Raw genomic sequence first — 20,216 nt, 5'->3', positions numbered from 1 at the left:
GGTTAGATCAAAAGGTTACAATTGTTACATAAGTTTGACTTCCCCAAACCTTGAAATATCTTGAAATGACGGAAGATGAAAAACTGTAAACAGTTCTTCAGCTCTTTCTTACAAGTAAAGAACACCTTGAAATGAAGTTAAGTGAAGAACTCTAAAATTAGATATATTTTGGGATTGTCTGTCTTACATGTGAAGAGATCTGTTTAAATCACAATTGGTTAGTCATGCTGTGTTTGATGTCTTATATAAAACTTCAGCTCTTGATGTCACATAGTTTAAAAAAAAAAAAAGAAGTTTTATTATGGAGGAAACAAAATGTTCTTTTAACTTTAATGGCTCTAGAGAAAAAAAAAAAAAGATACGACAATATCTAACTGCAAATCTGTAAAACAATGAAGCCAAAAATTAATTTCTTGGTGTTTTCATTAGCCTGCCTCATGCTTTCCTCAGTTTGAATTCAGGGCTTTTAAAAAATGTAAAGAAAAAGGTGTTGTTTTTTTTAGCTGGTGTCATTTCATGTACTTTTAGGATAAAAGCAATACCTTGTTCAGTGTGCTCTGTGGAAGAATAAAAAGTGATACAATTAAACTTCATTTTTTTTGTTACAGATTAGTTCTAATATTTTCAGAACACTTCCACCTAGCGATAATCCAGATTTTGATCCAGAAGAAGATGAGCCAACTCTTGAAGCCTCATGGCCCCACATACAGGTGTGTGATTCCTTTATTTTCAAATCATCTTGTAAGGCAAGAACCAGGAATGCATACTTGAGTAGTTTTTTGCCTTTGATATGAACTTTAGAATTGAGCTTTACGAGTATAAGTGTGTTTCTATGCTCATAAGGGAAAAAGTGGTTGTTTTCCTTGCATGTATAAATACAGCAGAATGTAAGCATTCCAAATTGCTTAAATGCTCTTTTTGTTTTGTTTTGTTTTAAATTGAGTGATTGTGTTATTGAAATGTGGTATGTATATATATGTCTTAAAATTGTGTGGGTATTTTGGGTAATTATGTTCTTTATTTAAGAGATTGTTTTCTGTACTTGAGCAATTTTTGTATGATTTCAGTGAAATATAAGCAGATGTTAGCAATTCAGTTTCTTGTGACAATAACAAAAATGGAGCAATAGCCTTTATTTGTCTTTTCAGCAAGAAATAGATATCTCCTCATTCTTCCCACCCTCTTCCCTCCCTCTGTGCAAAAACTTTACAATATAGGCGTTGTTGTTTGGTAACAGTTGGTTAGTTATTCTATTGTTGCGCTCCTGTACCAATCTCGTGATTATTATAGCGTTGCTGTATCAATCACGTGATTGACTTGCAGTACTGATGAATTTTTCTCAATAAACTATTAAAAGTTGAGGAATTCCAAGTCACTTGTAATCATCCACATTCATATCTCAGGTTATTTGTTGTTGAATTTGTAAAAGTAGTATCTATTAAATAAAATCTGCTGTGTAGCAACTCCTAATAGTGGGTAGAAGAGTAATTGCTGCTGCATATCTGTATACCATCTGCTCCCCTCTCACAGAGGAGTTGGGATGGTACTCTGTCCTCATAATACCACATGGACATATATGTTCCTTTATATCAATGATATAGTATAATCAAGAAATGCTGTTATTAAGGCCTGCACTTTTAATACTGGATATTTAAACTTCCATGTTCAGGATAGTATTTCAGACTTAAACCAAGTAAGAAACAAGATATCACCAAAAAAAAAAAAGGCTGTGATAATAATTAGTTTGTGGATGTCTGCGTCTAATTTGTAGGAGTAATGGCTATGCCTCAAATAAAGGGGGATTGCTTGGTTGGACAGGGGGAGGTTTGCAAAAGGGCTATGCAAATGTCTCTTATGGTCGGTAGAAACATCATCATCTGACTTCAAAATGCCTGTCTCTCAGGAGTAAAACTTGTAAATGTTTTCTCAGTTCACTTTAGGACACAAGTAAACTATAGTTCTTCTTATAGAAAAAGACTTGTGGTTTCTGTGACCGTTTCACTTTGTGCTTTATGCTTGTCTAAGAGAAATTGAAAGAGTATTGTGTGCTATTATCTGAAATTTTATTTTCAGTGTTTTCCTTTGCCTTTTTCTAAATGAGTTTTGGCCAGGCTGCTTGATTATTGATCGTGGATTTCCTTCTCCTGCGTCAGTTATTCATCCTGTCCTTGGAATGGATTTGCTCACTGCAGCACAGTGACAAGTTTGTGTTTTCCTCTCCTTTCTTTTACATTTCATGTGCCCACAACTGGATGGTAGAATTCAAAATTCTGATCTGTCACATAGCCAGTTTTCTGGGAGGGAGAAGAAGAGAAAATCTGAATCTCTACTGTTCTTTGTTCTGTTTAATCTGTTGACGTTTCTCTATACAAAAACATCATATATAATGGCTTAGTAACTTACCAGCAGCATGCATAGCCACTACAAAAGACTATAGACCTACATTGAAACTGGTGTGACATGAAAGACACAACTTTAAAGCAATGCTCCAGACAGTTGTAGCAACTAAACTAGGGTACAGAGACTAGCGTTAGTCACCCTGTGTTTCTATTTAGGGACCTGTGGATGGTAGAGTTGTTAGCTTAAAGCAATAACATTCTAGTGGTCCCTGCAAGAAGGAACACAGAATCACCAAAATGTAATAGGAATTATTTGCTCTTTTACCCACACAGACCAGTTTTTGAGAACTGGAACTACCAAAGCCAACAGTTCTCCCATGATTTAGTAGTATTACTAACGGTAACCCTTCACTTACACTCAGGAAAGTTGAGCATAGCTGTCTGGTTTTTGTTTGTTTGTTTTAAGGTAGGACCAGCCAGTGTCTGTTGCAGGTAGAATCCACCCTTACTCTCCTTGTTGATGCTTAGGGTTGTGCTTCTGAGTTTGCAAGCCTTAGCTTACAGAAGAAGGGTGCCTGTCCAGAAATGGCCATTACAGTTTGCTTCCTGAAACACCTTGGATAGAGCTTCATGGATTTCCCAAGGAACTCCAGAGTCACTTGACACTTTTACCAGCTCTACAACTCACTTTTGAGCATGGATTGGGTAGCTAGCTGTTCAGGGATTTTTGAGCCCTAAATATTTGTTTTTCTGAAAGCTCCTCTCTTTAAGAACAATAGCAACAATTGAGGTTCTGCAATAGCCAGGATTATACAAAGCATTCAAACAGTGACTAATGCATCTTTTCTCTGTTGTAGAAACGAGGCATGCTACTAATTAGTTTTGCCGTCACATATTGAGAATCTTGCATTAGTATTGATGTGTTCTACTTTGTAGTCGAGCACACCTATTCCAAAACCTTGGGTTTGGTTCTGATTGATACCCTAAAGTTAATCTTGGGCAGTTTGTACAAAGATGCTGTTAGAGCATTATGCTTTAGCCTAGTTCTTCTGCTGGCTGTTCATCCCTGTTCCCATATCTATTTATGGAAAGAAGCCATAATTGTCCTCTCTGCCCCACCTTGCTTTAGGGGAAACAAAACATCCCCGTTTAGTCTTCACTCATAAGGGGCACTGGGGCCCAACAGGATTCTAGGGGCTCCTCTGCATCCTTTCAGGTTTTAATAGATTTTCTGCAGCATACATAGGACTGTGCATCTCTGTACTGTATTGTACATCAGTATCTTCCTGGAATATGTCTGGTTTTCATTTGTTGCTGACATGGCTTCATTGTGTGGCTGGATCTTTGTTACCCATGGTTTACTAGCATTTAGGACCAGTATCCATCCCTTCATTTCTCAGTTTAATATTTTCTTGTTGCTTAGCAGAGGTTTTTCTTGTCTTTTTAACTGTCTTTGCAATCACTGAGTTCTGTCCTGTATCTGTCTATTATTACCTGAGGCCTTCAGAATTTTCTTGTCCCTTTCTTACTGATACCCTGATATTGTTTTCCCCCCCCCCCCTCTGGTGATAGCTTCCAATATTGCATGCAGCATCACCCCGGCAGTTATCCTATGACTATTATTTGTTGTGGTCACTGATAGAAATGTTTAATATATGAAATAATGTATGAATAGTTAATGAAATTTAATTCCAAAATTAAATCCTATAAAACTGTTAATGACTTCCCTCCAGTCATATGCTTCCCATTTCAATACAAACCACTAACAAATTTATCTAATTTCTAGCTTGAAAAAGATCAGTAGCCATGGTCAATCCCTAAGACAGAGGATGGAGTGTGGAAATACGTCTGATTACGCTATTGGATTGGCTATTACCAGACTTCTAAAAAATTGTCCTCTATTGTTCTGCAACTGCTATTGTCTGCAGTGTTTATGTGCAAGAAGACAAATTAAGGCTGTGCAGGGAAGCTTGGGTTTTATACAATTCTGTTTATACGACATTTGTGTATTTGGACTGTTGATTTGAAAAGCTATTGTTATGGTCTCTGTCAGAGGGGAGGAAAGAGTGAAGGGGAACTTGTGTTTTTGAGCTTCTGCTCTGCAGATACAGCATACCCCACTTGAGGCTGTGCGTAATAACTGTGAGCTCAAACGTTCTAGATAAAATTGCTTATTGCTGAGTGTATTTCTCAAGTGAACTTTTTAATTATGCATTACTCAGATGCTGGCTTTTGGGGGTTTTATAGGTACTTGTAGTGGTAATCACTGAAATACATGCCTGTGTGTATGACCTCAGTGGGGGTTTTATTCAGGAGTCCAGCCAGTGATGTCTGCATACATCTAAGCTGCATTTTAGTATTATTGCTAATTGTTTAACTATTGTGGGGTTAAGACTAGGCATTGAGACCATAAGAGGCCCTGAATGCATCTAAACTGAAGACATTTTTCTTCTCAATTCTGTCTTAAGAGATGCCTGATGTGTATTTTATAAATTGGGAGAGCGTGCATCCTCCCCCACCTGCCATTGTTATGGAAACAGTAATTTGTCTTGGACTTCTGATGAATCCAAAAATATGGGACTTGTGCTCTGGCTTCTTCATGCCTTTCTCTGCTACCTCAGGCCCTCGCTGTCTGTCTTTCCATCTGTGGGCCATCTGTGGGCAGGATCATAGCGAATGGGGACTTGAACTCAATAGAAATAAGTACTACAAAATATAAAGGATATTGAAGGTAAATCTGCTGAAGGTCCTTTTGTTTGAATTGAATGCCCAGGATATAGAAATGTAACGTTAAGCCCAATTGTTAGGCTTCTACATATTCATTCAGCTTTTTAATGACCTTTCATTTTTGGAGCTTGCAGCTGAAACCTGGCTTCAGAAGCATTTAGCAAACTTTCTTTAATCTGTTTTTACAGAATTACATAATGTTAGAGCACTTAACTTTACCCTCAGTGCTGATAAGTGTTTGATAACTTATTTCTACATAATATGTTCTTAATATAGTAGGAAGTGTGAATTTGAGTAATACTTAGATCTTTCACTTGATTTTTGTGTTACAGTGATATCTTCAGTAAATTATTTATTAAGCTTTGACTCTTCTGAGAATTAAAATGTTCTTGATACTTACAGTAATTCTTACAGTAATTCCACTAGAGGCCATGATTAAGCAGTGATGTGTTAGACCTCAGTTTCCTTTTATACCTTTTATGTATGTAAATAACATACATAAAATCCGTATTATGGTGTGCTTATTAACTTGTTCAAAATTTTCATTTTCATGTTTGTAGTTGGTGTATGAATTTTTCCTAAGATTTTTGGAGAGCCCGGATTTTCAACCTAGCATTGCAAAAAGATACATTGACCAGAGATTTGTACAGCAGGTGAGTAGAGAGGTTTTCTATCTCAGATTCAAAGACCTCATCTCAGACTTAACTGCCGATTGTATGCTGAGGAGAAAGCAAAGCTTTTGTTTTGACACTGGGTTAAACCTTAGTTGTTCCAGCAATGATTTCTGCCAAACACTAAATGAACAGCACTTCATATCGCACAGGCTATATGTAATTAGCAACTTCAGAAACACTGTTTTCAGGTGGTATCCTCAGTGTTTTGCAATACAAGATTTTTGTATTTTGTGAATATGAGTTGTGCTTTTAATGATTTGTAACTTATTTCCAGTCAAATCAACAGTGGGCCAATTAAACTGTTTTAGTGCTTTGTAGTGCTATTTTGTGTGTTTTTCATAGAGGTTTATAATGGGAAAATGTAGAGCAGAATTGTTTTTCCTGTGAATAACTAACTTACTGTATATGAAGTGTGTTCCAGCACCTGCTTGTTGTTACTGGATAGTGTCATTCTCATACTATCATGTGTTAAGCACGGAGGGAAAATCAAGTAAGAATGTACATAGGAAAATCATGGAAAATTATGTTTCACCATGCAAAGTAACTATGAGCAAGAAAATTAAGTGAGACGTTAAATATAACTTGTCAAGGCTGTATGATACAGTAACAATTTTTGTCCCATATTACCTCAGAGGGGATTTTTACCATGTCAAAATACTCATTTTTTCAAGGAAAAACTTGAGTGAGTGCTGGCAAGCCATAAGAGTACAGCAATGAAAAATAACAACATAGATGAACACTCCCCCTTCCCACCTTCAGTGACTGTTTATATTTCCGTTTGTTTGGTTTTACTGTTCTTGTTTATAGGTGTTCCCTTCTCTGTTTTGTTCAACTTACACACAAAATTCAAGGCTGAAGCTGCTGCTGACCTACTGGCCATGCAAATCCAATTCACTAATTGGACCGTGGTTCTTAGGAGCCACATTGCAGAACTTCAGTTCCTGATGTTTTCATGTGATCTTTAGAGTACAAGAAAGACAGTGCAGTGCACAGACAGCTATAAATGGGAGAAAAAGTGGGATAGTTACCCTGAGAAATTCCTTCTAAATGTAAAAATGAAATGAGCCCGAGCAAACTTCTTGAACAGCTGTTTCCAGTGTCTGTTGCTGCTTGGTGTAGACATACCTAAGCTCATAGACCTGGACTGAGCAGGAGGCTGTAGTGATTACTTGAGCTAAGTTACTGACTTACTGAGCACGGTTAGTATTTCTAAATATGCTCTTACTTGGACAAACAGGAGGAAAAAAAAAAACAAAAAAACAACAACACTAAAGTAGTGGCCTGTAATGGGATTGGAATACCTTTTGATGTCTTCAAGAGTGCAGTCTTTTCTGTATCCTTGGAAAACCTTCCAAAAGCAAAAATGTGTGGAAAGTCTTGCTAGCTTAGCTTATTGGGACATTTAGTCTGTTTTAGAGAATCAGTTAATTTAATTACTTTATGATTCTTATGAATTTAGATTTTTGTAATTTTTTTAATTAAATCTTGAATGTCTAACATTCTTGTATAGGAACAATACCAAACATGATCATTACCCAAAATCAATAAGAAGAAAATGGGGTGTGTGGGGTAGGGGGGGTGTGGAGGTGTTTAGATAAAAGGAGACACTGATAGTAGATTCAGACAGAAATGAACCAACTTCTACTTGTGATTTCCCACCCCCGCCCCCAGCCCATTTTTAATGCATTATCATTCTGTTAAACGTATGTATCCCTCTTCTTCCCCTGGGGAAATGTGCATTATTCTTATCATAGACTTGTCTTACAAAATGATTCTGCAGAGAATTATGGGTTTGCTTAACCTTGAAGACATGAGTAGCTTATTGAAAGCAGTATTACAGGATTTTAATTAAGAAATTGTAAATATATGACATAAAATTGATTCATTCTTATATCTTAAAGACCACTTACCTAAACCACTTACCTAAAATTTGGTAATCTCATTCTTAAAGTTTCATTTTTATTTTGATAGTGTAATTGTTGGAATGGCTTTGTTCATGTCTGTTGGATACATATGTTTTGATATGACTGAAATGAAGCTGCTAGGTTTGCTTATAAAAAAAAAATAATTAAAAAAAAAAAAAAAACAGCTTTACTAAAAATCTAGTTTTGAAAGTAACATTGGACATCCAAACAAAATTTTAGGTCAAACTGATTGTATTTTCTCTAATGCAAACTGTAAGTTCAAGATAAAGCTCAGATTGGTTAGTAGCATGACAAAATTTAAGTCTTCTAAAAGTAATAAATTTCAATTTAATTTTTAAAGTTATTGGAGCTCTTTGATAGTGAAGACCCACGAGAACGTGATTTCCTAAAGACAGTTCTTCATCGAATTTATGGAAAATTCCTTGGTTTACGAGCATTCATCAGGAAACAGATCAACAACATTTTCCTCAGGTATGCCCTGTCTGGCGGTATGTCTGTATGTAAGGCAATATTTTATATTACCTTCATGGTCTGTGACTGCAGTGATTTGTTCTTGAATGAAAAGACCTGGTTTTGATCTGTGATATGGCTTTCAAATATCTAAAATTTATTAAAGATTTTTTCTTTTTTGAATCTCTCTCTCAATTTTTGTCTCTTTTCATAACAGGTTTATATATGAAACAGAGCACTTCAATGGTGTTGCTGAACTTCTTGAGATATTAGGAAGGTAAGTTTGACCTGACAGAAAAAGTATGAAGTGTTATTGTGGGTGTTTGCTTCAGCTTTCTTGCTTTGGAACTGGGAAAGGGAGGAGTATAGTAATGAGTGATAAAGTGCAGTCACTGATATAATCTAATACTGTCTTAGTTACCATGTGAATATAAAATTAGGATATTGAGTATAAATTGTTCTTTTTCAGTACAAGTTTTAAAGATGACAGGCAAAATATTTCTCAAGAGTCCTTGCTTGTGAGGAATATATCCAATAAAGGACATGTTCTTTGACTCAGACAATGAATGTTTACTTTTCACCTCACATTGAATAAAATGCTTTAATCTTCAGCAGGCTGGTTTTGTTTAAATGATATTCAGGAAAGCTTTGTAAGTGCTTTAGTTACCATTTTTGCCATTAATTCACTAATTTCATTTTTACTTAAGTTTTTTTGTGGTAGCATTTTACTAGTTTTCTAAAACTGTCACTGATATATTCACAGTAGAAAAATGTATAAATATTACTGCCTTACTGAAAATCCAAAGACTGTGCAAGTATCATGGAAAAAATCGTAATGAAAATCAAGTGAAAGGGATACTGTTTTCTCAAATTAATCTAAAATCTAGGGAAAAAAAAACATGCCTGAAGGACTGCTGTTCTACTACTGTCTTTTAAAATAAAATTGAGTTAGTGACAACTTTTTCACTTCATTTTTGTACAGAAAAGTTGTTCAAAATAAGCGTTCAAACTGCAATGTTAAAATAGCATAAACGTTATATACCATCTATTTTTTTCTCCTGCAAGGCAAGTTGTCTTAAGTGATTCTGTGCAAAATGAATCAGCTTCCTGATGTGTGTAAGCTTTACCATAGATTATTTTGCCTAATGGAGGTTGTGATAAAAATACTTTTTTAAAAAAACTTTTTTTTTTTTTTTAAATAAAATTAAATCCTACTTCTTCATGTTTTCAGTATTATCAATGGTTTTGCACTGCCACTGAAAGCAGAACACAAGCAGTTCCTTATGAAAGTTCTGATTCCCATGCATACTGCAAAGGGATTAGCTTTGTTTCATGCACAGGTAAGCTTTTGCCTATTTTTAAGAGTTGTGGTTTTCCCTGTATTTGCATTTGAAACTAATGAAAATGTAAAGCAGTATGTGTTATAATGTCGATATTCCGAGGTATTTGCAAATGCAATCTCAGATACTTATTTATTTTTTAAGATCTTACATATCTTGTCTTAATTTTGAGATATTTAGCATATCTTAAAAATGCTAGAATGTAACAGCAATTCGAAGTCACATCAACGGAAGTTTGTGTAGTTTGCTACTCAGTCACACTTTAGTCCTAGGACCTTGTTCCATTGCTACTTTGTTTATGTAACTGAAATGCTGTGTATAAAGGCACCTGGGGTATGGCCAGGTGCTTATTTCAGAAGTGCTTTTTTATTTCTAAAATTCCAGTGACTGAAGAGAGGGGAAGGGTGTTGGATATAAATGGCAGAAATGCATTATAGCTCTCCAGATCAGCCAGAAATTATGTAGATCCATGACATGCTGTCAAAATGTTGCAGTTATTCATTTGACTTCCATTCTTATACTTAGCACAGACGTTCATCGTCTTATTGGAGGAATAATATATATCCTTTCCAGACATATGGCACTTGAGTATTGAGTGTATTTGATGAAAAGTCGCAAGTAATTCTGCTGTGGCTAATTAAAAATTTGCTTTGTTAACTTAGTCAGCTTGCTAATATAGCTCCTTTATAGACAAAAGATACAAGGAAATGAGTTTCTAATTAAGGTGAAATCATTATGACTATACAGCCTACAAACAGGATCAAGACAAGAGCTCAGTTAAAACTTTATATGAGAGCTAGGAATTACTTTAACTAAATCACTTGTCTTTGTGGTTTATTACTGTGCAATAGGCTGCTCCATGGAATGAGTCAGTGATATGAAAGGGACCTGTCATATGCCAAAGGTATTCTCACTGATAGATCAGTACAGCAAGCTAGCCTTTTTTCTGTAATATGTTTAATCTGGGCCACTGGTACCTGAAAGGGTGCTATAAACTCAGCTGTACTGGGTGCTTTAAAGTAGTGTTTGGCTTGTTGGCCAGGCTATTCACCTATCCCTTGGTAAACCATTAGTGCCATGTACCAAAATACCACTTGGAAATGAAGGAGCAGTTTTGTCACTGTATGTTTCTGGCTTTGTGTTATCCGGAAACCAGCACTGAGCATACTGCACAGTCAGGAGTGGCCCATTGCTTTGTTGCTACAGCACAATTTAGCCTGCTCTTAAAGTCTTAAAGCTGGCTTAAGATTGAGCCTTTGTGTCTTTGAACAATAGATATATTGCACAGGAACACTTTAATGGGATTTTGAGATTGATGTGTGCTGTGTTACTTTTGGGATCCATGCATACACATCCTTATCCTGAGGGTAGGAGCAGTAAGTTAGGTTTGTTGTAATTACAGTATTGTAATTGCCTCTTTTGGGATAACAGATTCCAAAAAAAAATAGAAAGGTAATGCTTGATTGCAGACTACTTAAGTATGGAAATATGTATGCAGTGCCCATAAATAATTTTGTCTCTGATCATGTTGTGAGATGAAGCATACTGTGATTTCCCCAATTCAGTCTTTATGGAATCTAGGGTTTCAACTGCTTCAGCAATAGGGTTAGTGTATGGTTCTGTGCATGGCACAGCTGTGGTTGTTTTGTTACTTAACTGCATGCTGAGTAACTAAACAATAGGTAAATGTAAGGAATTATGGAACATACAATATCACATTTTGGCCTGGGCAGAAATCACTGAGGGCCAGGAGAGCATGCTTGTGACTTGGTCTCCTTATGCTTCCCGCACTCTCTGCACTCTTCCACCCGTGTCTGTTACTGGCCACTGCTGGGGACAGGATCCTCAGCTGGATCTGAGCTCTATGGGCAAACATCCTTTCACATGTAATCTTACTGCTGAATTTTGACACCTATTATTTGAGTAATGTGTGGTCAGTCAAAGTTGTTCTTTAAAGCTTTTCTTTTGAATGAAAGTACCAACTTTTTCCCCAAAAATAGATGTTTGAAAATCCTAGCTTATTCACAGTGTAATGTTAATACAGGAACTGAAGGTGAGGAAAACCTGTCTAGATAATGGATCTGAGTTAAGGAAGTACTGTCAAATTTAAAAGTGATTGTCTTCCAGGATGATAAAATTGAAGATTTTTGGTATGCAGGAAGTTTTTGTAAGATACAGCTAGCTTGTATATCTTGCTGTTTTAATTGCTATTTTGTTTAGTTTGGAAGAACTTTAAATGGCTGTTCTAGGGGTGTTTGGGTTGGGGTTTTTTGTACCTTCTTCCTCATCTGAAGTGCTTCCATTATAAGTCGGGATATTTAGTTTTGCTGCGATGTCTAAACAGTGTCTGTTTAAACTAAATAATCATATGAATTACATTCTAGCTCGCCTATTGTGTTGTACAGTTCCTGGAAAAAGATACAACTTTAACAGAGCCTGTAAGTGTTTTTTCAGTTGAATGTTTTTCTATTTTTAATTTCAATGTAGTATCTCACTGCAGCTCATTGGAAATGCACAGCAGTGCTATCTGTGATATCTTGATTAATGATCCATAGTCATTGGGGGAGAGGGAGGGGGAATAATAGTTAAATCTAGGATGGTTGTTAAGAAAGTCCTGGGTTTGAAAATGCAGGTCTCTCTTAGTCTATAACCAAGATGGAGCACAAATTTAAATAAAAATTTGAACCACTGAGATCATGTGAATCACCTTATATAAGAACTTATGTAACAACTGTACTCCCTCCTGGTAACAACTAAAATTTCAATGTTTTTGGTGCTGATGGCTTATGCCTAGCATTAATTTTCAGGGAAAACACAGTCAGAAAATAAAAGTGAGAAAGAGTAACAGCACTTTATTTAGACAGAAGGACCCTGATGTTCCCCATGTGATGTTCCTGTTCTGTCCTCTCAGTTACTGGGGTGCCTCTTGGCAGTTACAGTACAGGTGCTTCAGGCATCAGAGGCTTTTCCCAGGCTGAATCTCCCACGCCATGCATCGGCAGTTCAGCCAGAAAGGGGATTGCAGTGCTTTGTGCAAGTAGTTTGGCAATGCCCGTAAAGAAGAATGCAGGCAGGGCAGCACAGCAGCTCGTGGGGAGACAGACTAACATCAGACCAGCTCAAAGAGAAACTTAGTTTGACAATCTGATGACATTCTGTTAGGGGTATGTTGGAATTTAAACGCTTCATCGCTTTTTGTGACAGAAAAGTGAAGAGCTTATGTGATTTGTTTTTTCTTAAACAATGCTAATCTTCACCAACCTTTCAGTGGAAGCTTGTTTTCTGCAGGGTCACTTAGTGTTGGTGTTCGTCATCAGGAAAGAAGTTATTTTGTAGGTGGTGGAAGTAGGCCTGACCGTGTAGAAATTTGTCCTGTCTGCTTGAAGAGCCTTCCTCCCCACTGCACTGCAGCGTTGCCAGCTTAGCTGGTCAATAAGCTGATTTTGTTGGATAGGGTGAGGAGAAAGGAATTGTGTAAGCTCAGTTCCTTAAGCCAAGGGATAAAGCAATCCAGGTACTTGTACAGTTACAGTTGACACATGAGCAGCAAGTGTGTAACATTACATAAAAGCCTGCAAGGCTGAATGAAGTGACAACATGGCAAAGTCCTGATGTGAATTTACAGAACTGTGATACAGGCTCCAAGCTCAAACTCTGCAGGGGGAAGGCAGGTCTTACTGACGTAGGAGTGCCACAGTACGATTCTGAGACTTCACCTGGGTCATAGCTTACAATTCTGGTCACCTCATCAACAGTAAAGATGAATTCAGAATGGAGAAGACACAAGACCTGTGCCTGCCTTGGTCATTAATTTGAATATAATGTAAAACCGGTTTTATAAAAGAAGAGTGTTTATAAGTGAAGCTTTAAGAAACTTTTTGAAATGCTTGAAATGTAAGTGTTGAAATTTGATGGGGCAACTGATGAAATAGCACTGTATTTTTTTTATTTGGCTTTAGGTCAAGTAGTATTTTAAGCACTCCATCAGAAGGCTATCTTCATGAGTACCGCACTGTTATTATTCTGGCAGGAATTGTCACTCAGGGTCAATTTAGAGGACATTCAGTCCAAGCTCTTGTAACTGCGGTAGTCTGCCTTAGGTCAGTCCTGATGTTTGCAGAACTGACAAGAGGAGCTCATTACCTAACCCTGCTAAGTGCCACAGCCTTTACATCGGAGAGATTTCATATCATGAGAACCAGGCTGAACGTGCAGCCCTGGTGCATAAGCTATCTAGCGGGTGTCTGCTGCTGTAAGTCAACTTTATAGGAACTTTGTAGCCTGGGGAAGAATATTAATTGTGTGCGTTTTGTGTAGAAAGAGCAGTAAGATTTCGGATCTGCATTCGTGTATTTCTTGGAATAAGATCTTTGAACTTAAATGTGCATGTATCAGCTTTTTTAATGGGAAAGCATGGTCAGGCTGGAAACTGATCCTCTAAAAAGCGAGGATTAGGTATGTTGTTGAGGTCTGCACTTCTCTGCTAAGAACATGTTATTTCTTTGTCAAGTTAAGAAGTTGAGAATGTGAGTCTATGTAGTGAAGCACATTTGGCACTCATTGCTGAGTGCTGGAAACTGGGCTGCTGTAGCTAACCCAGTTTTGTGCTTCCAACACCAGGAAATTCATGCTCCAGTTAAGAGGTGTATGGTAGGTTCTCACAGCTTTCCTTTGGCAAATGCAGCCATCTGACATTTTTTGGCTTTCTTGCATTGTTTTGGGGAGCAGGGAAGGTGTTGACAGAATGAGCTATTGCACCTGTCAATGTTCCAGTTTGTTCTTTAGAAATACAAAATCTCAGTAGTGTGTAACAGCCATTCAGTTACGAGCTAATTAACGAGAAAAAGTGGCCCTAGAATTAAAGTGTATTTAAATTGTGAACCTAGACAAACAAGTGTAATCAATTTATGCCAGCCTGGCTCCTTGAGGGAGGGGAAGCAGGTGATGTGAGGACTGCCAGATCAGGTCATGCAGAGAAATGGAGCTCAGGGTTTCCCCTCCCCATGTCACCACACCGTGTTCGTGAAGCCAGCAGCGAGGAGGCCAGGCCAGCAGCGGAGGAGCGGGGCAGGGAGCGAGCTCTGCCTCTGTGGCCAGGCTGCAAAATGGCCCCATCAGGTATGGGATGGTGGCATTGGGAGTCTGACTGGCTGGGGCACGTCACCAGCTAGGTACAACTGCATGGCTGAGGCTCTGTGAGGGATCTGCCGTTCTTCCCGTGTAACTTGCTGTTTTTCTGGATTTGAGGATAAGTTTTTGAGCTGCCTGGGGTTTCACCTGCCAGGTTTCATCTGAGACACTCAGTTTTGTAGAAGCAGAATGTTTGTGTATCCTAGGATCGCAACTGGTGAGCACTTAAAATCCTATTATTGTCAGAAAGTCACTTTTGGAAGTACACATCGTTGTCAACAAAAAAGCCAGCTGGGAAGGTTAAAAGTAGAAAAAATCAACATGGGAAAAATCAAATATGGAAAGTATTCGTGTAGTTGAGTAAGCTTTATGGTTGCGTATGATCCATTAGGTGCTGTTATATCATAAAAGCAGAGGTCCTTTGCTCCGAATGAAAGTTTATAGTGCTTGGGGAATGTTTCTGCTTCCAAAACATGCAGTTACGGCTTTTTTTAGCCAGCATTACTTTTGTAATTTAGATGCCATGTCAGATGTTTGTTTCTAGGAAACAGGCCTCCAGTCTTTTTGTTTGTTGTTGTTTCCCTGTTTCCCTCCTCCTCCACCTTGCCCCTCTTAGGAGCTGTGCTTTCTAATTACGTTTCCTGAAGGGTTTTTTTCTAGTCTTACATGTGATAGTTTCCAGTGTAGATACTGGAAACTATTTTCTCTGTAAGTTCATATCATTTTGAGTTTCCACTCTGTCACACTTCAAATTAAAGAAGAAAAAAGGACGTGGTGGAGGACAGGGCTCCTCTGTATAACCCTGTTTGTGCAGTCAGTGTATGCTGCTTGCTCTTGAGCTTCAAAACCAAGACAGGTGCTCCTCAACACATGGATCAGGAGAAAAATATGCTGGGCTGTCTAGCTACAGGAGATTTAATTTCATTTTGTGATGCTTTGATGTTATCAACATGATATCGATTAATGTGAGGTGGGAGTGGAGTGGGAATGGATAATCAAAGACTTCTGTTAAGGTTTAAATTGTTCTGATAACCAAAGCAAGATAAATGTTTAAATAAGGCAACAAAGTATGTATTTTCAGTGGAATTACTTTTACCTGTATTCAGTTTTTATTGAACCTCTGGACAGGGAAAAGCAAAGTCATTTTATTTAGTTTTTTTTTTATTTAAATTATATCAGATATGTAATAGAAACTTGTTCTGGTTTTAACTTGTTTGTATTTTTCATATAGGTAATCAGAGGACTGCTCAAATTTTGGCCAAAAACTTGCAGTCAGAAAGAGGTTGGTTTTGTCTTGTACAAGCTTCTTGTCTGCTGTTACGTAAAACATAGCATGTCAGGTTCATACATCTTACCTCTGCTGTGCTTTTCAAGAGATCTTGCTGAAAACGTGCAGTTCTTGAAACTGAAGAGTGCTCATCTTTGCTGGACAGCTCTGCCATTTTTTAATGTCAGTTCTTACTATAGTGCTACTACGTTAAAAACTGTGTTAAAATTTGCATTCTTATCGAGATACTGTATAGAGAAAGAGATTTGATGGGTGAGAAGTGTGTTACTAGTTACACTGGTAGGCTGGGGGTTGTCATCTGCAACATGACCCAGACATAGACTTCTACTTGGTATCTCAGTTGCTCAGTTCTTTCTCCATAGTATGAAAATAACTTTAAATGGTCTTGGGAATTTTATTTTTTTTTATTGGTTGTCTTTCTTCTATGTAATTAAAATGGGTACAATCAGGAATTTGACTCATGGCACCAGATCTCACCCCAACAGCTCTTGACAAGTGGGGCTCTTTAACTCTGTTGCCCCTGTTTGAGTGGTATTGAATTTTTTATGCCCCCTGCCTAGTGTTCTGCAGGTTGTAATTTAAATCAGATATTAACTATTTACTACTACAGAAGCTACTCTGGAGATCTCAGGTAAATGTAACCTCTCTGGCAATTAGTGAAGAAATAAATTATTCTAGCATCTTTTTAACTGTAAAGAAAAAATATTCTGCAAAAGCAGCTCTGTTAAGTGTTCAGAGCAATTACACAAAAGAATAATTCCACAATGGGAGCTGTAACCAGGTAGCCAAACCTGCTGATTGACTTCTTTCACACAGCAAAAAAAAAAAAAAAAAAAAAAAAAGTGGATGTCTAATGCAATTGCAATCACGTACATTGTTCTTTGCAGGATTCATGACTAATGTCTGAGCTGCATGTTGTTTGTTTGCACTGGCGATGTAAAACATTCTCATGCTTCTTGATGTATTTCTTTTATACCAACAGGTGATGTTTTTAGGTGAAATTGAAGAAATCTTAGACGTAATAGAACCGACGCAATTCAAAAAAATAGAAGAGCCTTTATTTAAGCAAATATCCAAGTGTGTGTCAAGTTCACACTTCCAGGTAAAAAAAAAAAAAAAAAAAAAGGCATCAAAAATAACTTGTAGCAATCTATTTTGTGGTTTTTGACCCCTAACCCTTCTATTTCAGGTTGCAGAAAGAGCTTTGTACTTCTGGAATAACGAATATATTCTCAGTCTGATTGAGGAGAACATTGATAAAATTCTACCAATTATGTTTGGCAGTTTATACAAGATCTCCAAAGAACACTGGAATCCGTATGTAATCTTTAACTTCCTATAGTACTGTAAATATTTTTTTTTAGTCTATTGTTTCAAGTTTAGATCATAAACTTGTAAATATGTCTGCATTTTGACTTAAATCAGATGAAATCAATGAGATTATGGGTGCTAAAATGGATACCCTTTTCAGCAATATTACACTTTCACTGCTCTGCACTGTTACGATGCAGAATTGGAATTTACTGAAAGCACAGGAGGCAACTGGACAATGGTCTTCATATTCTAATTACACTTGATCTTATGTGTTGGTTGAAAAGCAAATTAATATTACTTAGACTAAAACCACTTGCCAAGTGATGTCTTCTACAGTTGTACTGTGCTGTCCTTTACTACTTCAGATAAATTCTGTCAGTGACTGTGTCAGTAATTTTTGCTGCCAGACAAGATAAGAAAGGGCAAAGATTCTATCATAGAAAAGCAGTGCCGGCCACTGTAAAGGATGGTAGCAATAAGTTACTGCTTCGTTTTACATTTAATTCCACAAGTTGCTAGTATTTCTATTTCCTGTTAAAAAGAAACTGAATGACACTGAAATACTAAAATGCAAAGTTTGGCTGTGTCCAGCAACCTAAACTGAGCTGAGTCAAATTTGCAGAATGTAAAGCCTGTACAGGCAAAAGGCAAGGTAGGCAGGAGCCTTCTGTAACTTTGAAGCAAATCAGATACCCTATTTTATGTCCTCAGAGACTGTGAAGTTATTCTGAATTTATCTAGATGGCATGTCTCGTTGCAAATGTTTCAGCTGAGACTGAATATAAACTTTGGAGAACTAATTCTTGGAGCACTAATAATACTTCAGGCCTCAAATCTGAAGAGTGTTCTTTCCCTAGCCATGGCCAGAAGTTGCTCTTTACTTCAGGAAGGACCTGAAAGACACCAGATAACTATCCCTTGAGGATCAGGATGTTTGGGGTAGAAAGTATAACTCTTAATTGGCTTCAGAGTGTAAAGAAACATACTTTTATCTATCAGCTGTCCACCATGGCCTTAACTACTCACTTAAAATCAAGCTTTTCCTCTCAGAAAACCAATGATCTAAATAAGCCTTTGTCTTTAAACCACATGAATGCCAATGTTCAAAAAAGTGCGTAGACAGAGTAAATGTATTGTGCATTTTGAATGAGCATAGCGCCTCTGATGAATAGTAGAGAGGCTTCCTAGTGCCACAATGGACAGAGTGTACTGAAAAGGCAAACCTGGTCCTTTGGTTACTTCCTTAGATTTTTCTTTCACTCGTTTTTCAAGGTGATGACTGCATGGCACCCCTGCTCTACAGCCTTAAAATCAATACTGCTGTGTGAAGGTGAACTGCTAGGGAGGGGAAAGAGGGGGAAGACAGCTTATGTGTTTTTTTAAGTGTTAAGTTTGAAGATAGGCACCTTCTTAATGTTCAATTTCATTGCAATTTCTGCATTGCTGTGCATAATTATTAAGAGTAGGCTTAAAGGAGATGAACATTACACTTACCTAAGATAAATTATTTAAATAAGAATACCTTCACAAAAAGAGGCAGAAGAAAGAACGATAGCTAAAGTGGAAATACTGACAGCCACATAAGACACAGCCAGTATTGTTCAAGCTGTTCAGTTTCTTGAAGATGCCATGGTATCTGAAACAACGATGTGATCTTCTTATGACACTTCTATGCAGCAAAGCTGTCTGCTGCCCTTAAGTGTTCTGGTACAGCTTCTAGCTGCTGTATTAGACTGTGCAGCTGTGGTTCCTCCCCTGCATTCTTTTGCCCAAACTTAAACCTATTAGGCAGGAGTTTCATTTTTCTAGACTCTCATATTTTATTACTTAAGTATTACAAAACTGTTGTTAGAATTCAGTTTGTTAAACACATAACATAACTCCATGGCTTTATAGTATAGCCACTGTACCAATAATTATAGCTTCTATGATTATACGAGTTGAGAATTTAAAGTTAAATAGCATTTCAAAAAAAAGAATTTGGATATGCATTTGGTTAATTTACAGAGGAAATTATAGTAATTTTGTTTCAAAAACTGATCAACCTTACAGTAGCATCTTAAATACAAAGTTCAGAGTCCAAAAAGGAAACTGAACGCTGTTTTACTGAAGCTTATTTTGTGTTGAGTAATTCTAATGGTTGTACTTCTTCCGTTCCAGAACTATTGTGGCACTGGTATATAACGTGCTGAAAACCCTGATGGAAATGAATGGCAAGCTTTTTGATGATCTTACGAACTCATACAAAGCAGAAAGGCAAAGGTACTGATTATTTTGTCCAAATGTGTGTTATGAATACATACCTAACGTGTACCAGCTGACAAACAGAACTTAACGGTAGTGGCGGCTGTGGGGTGCTGTAGTGGAAGTGCTGGCTGAATATTGCTCCTGGCTGTCACTTGATTAAGAAGCACCCACCGTGCAGGTGTGTGGCAGCACCATGGCCAGTGCTGAAGCCCCAGGGTGCTCGGCACAGGAATGCCCCTGGCGTCGCTCCTGCCTGGCAGGGAGTGCTCCGTCTCAAGTGGGGGAACCGGGCTCAGCTGCTGCTGCAGGGGGCTGCGCTGTCTGGAGAAAACTCTGCTGGATAAATGCTTCATAGCTCAGCCAAAGCCTGTCCTATCCTACTAACGTACTAACGTGTACTGTTGGAGCAGGGTGGACGTGGTCCTAGGCTGGCTGAAAGCACATGCTAAGGCTCCATTCAACAGTTGTGCTTCCACCACCCCAAAACGCTCTGTTCCTTGCTTCTTTGCACACGATAAAGAACTTAGAACTGTAGTCATCTGTGTAAAACCATCCTACAGCAGTTGTCTGAGTTGGAGCAAAGTTACTGTTTTACCACTAACCTTTACTAATTTGTACGTTCACTTTTTAATAGAGCAAACCTATTTTGCCTCAAAATAGCTTTGGGGTAGAACTTACAATACAAATTACTAGATGTAGAAGAACACAGTTGCTTTAGGTACCTGCATCTCCACATTGCACTTAAAACACATCTGAAATTGATACTTCGCTCTTTCCTACAG

General features: G+C 37.6%; 1 protein-coding gene across 1 annotated transcript in view; it reads left to right on the top strand.

Annotated features, from left to right (window-relative positions):
* PPP2R5A (protein phosphatase 2 regulatory subunit B'alpha) overlaps window positions 1-20,216 on the top strand; it is a 43,526-nt gene that overhangs the window by 22,069 nt on the left and 1,241 nt on the right. Inside the window, exons 3-12 of the mRNA XM_084513202.1 lie at window positions 609-710; window positions 5,627-5,719; window positions 8,006-8,136; window positions 8,333-8,392; window positions 9,347-9,455; window positions 11,840-11,893; window positions 15,817-15,867; window positions 16,856-16,975; window positions 17,063-17,190; window positions 19,348-19,449. Coding sequence (XP_084369328.1) covers window positions 609-710; window positions 5,627-5,719; window positions 8,006-8,136; window positions 8,333-8,392; window positions 9,347-9,455; window positions 11,840-11,893; window positions 15,817-15,867; window positions 16,856-16,975; window positions 17,063-17,190; window positions 19,348-19,449 — 950 coding nt within the window. The remainder of the gene's footprint in view (window positions 1-608; window positions 711-5,626; window positions 5,720-8,005; window positions 8,137-8,332; window positions 8,393-9,346; window positions 9,456-11,839; window positions 11,894-15,816; window positions 15,868-16,855; window positions 16,976-17,062; window positions 17,191-19,347; window positions 19,450-20,216) is intronic.

The sequence above is a fragment of the Aythya ferina genome (assembly GCF_964211825.1).
Source record: "Aythya ferina genome assembly, chromosome: 3".
NCBI classification, from domain to species: domain Eukaryota; kingdom Metazoa; phylum Chordata; class Aves; order Anseriformes; family Anatidae; genus Aythya; species Aythya ferina.
The sequence above is the reverse complement of the archived record's forward strand: the minus strand, read 5'-3'. Positions and strand labels throughout refer to the sequence as shown.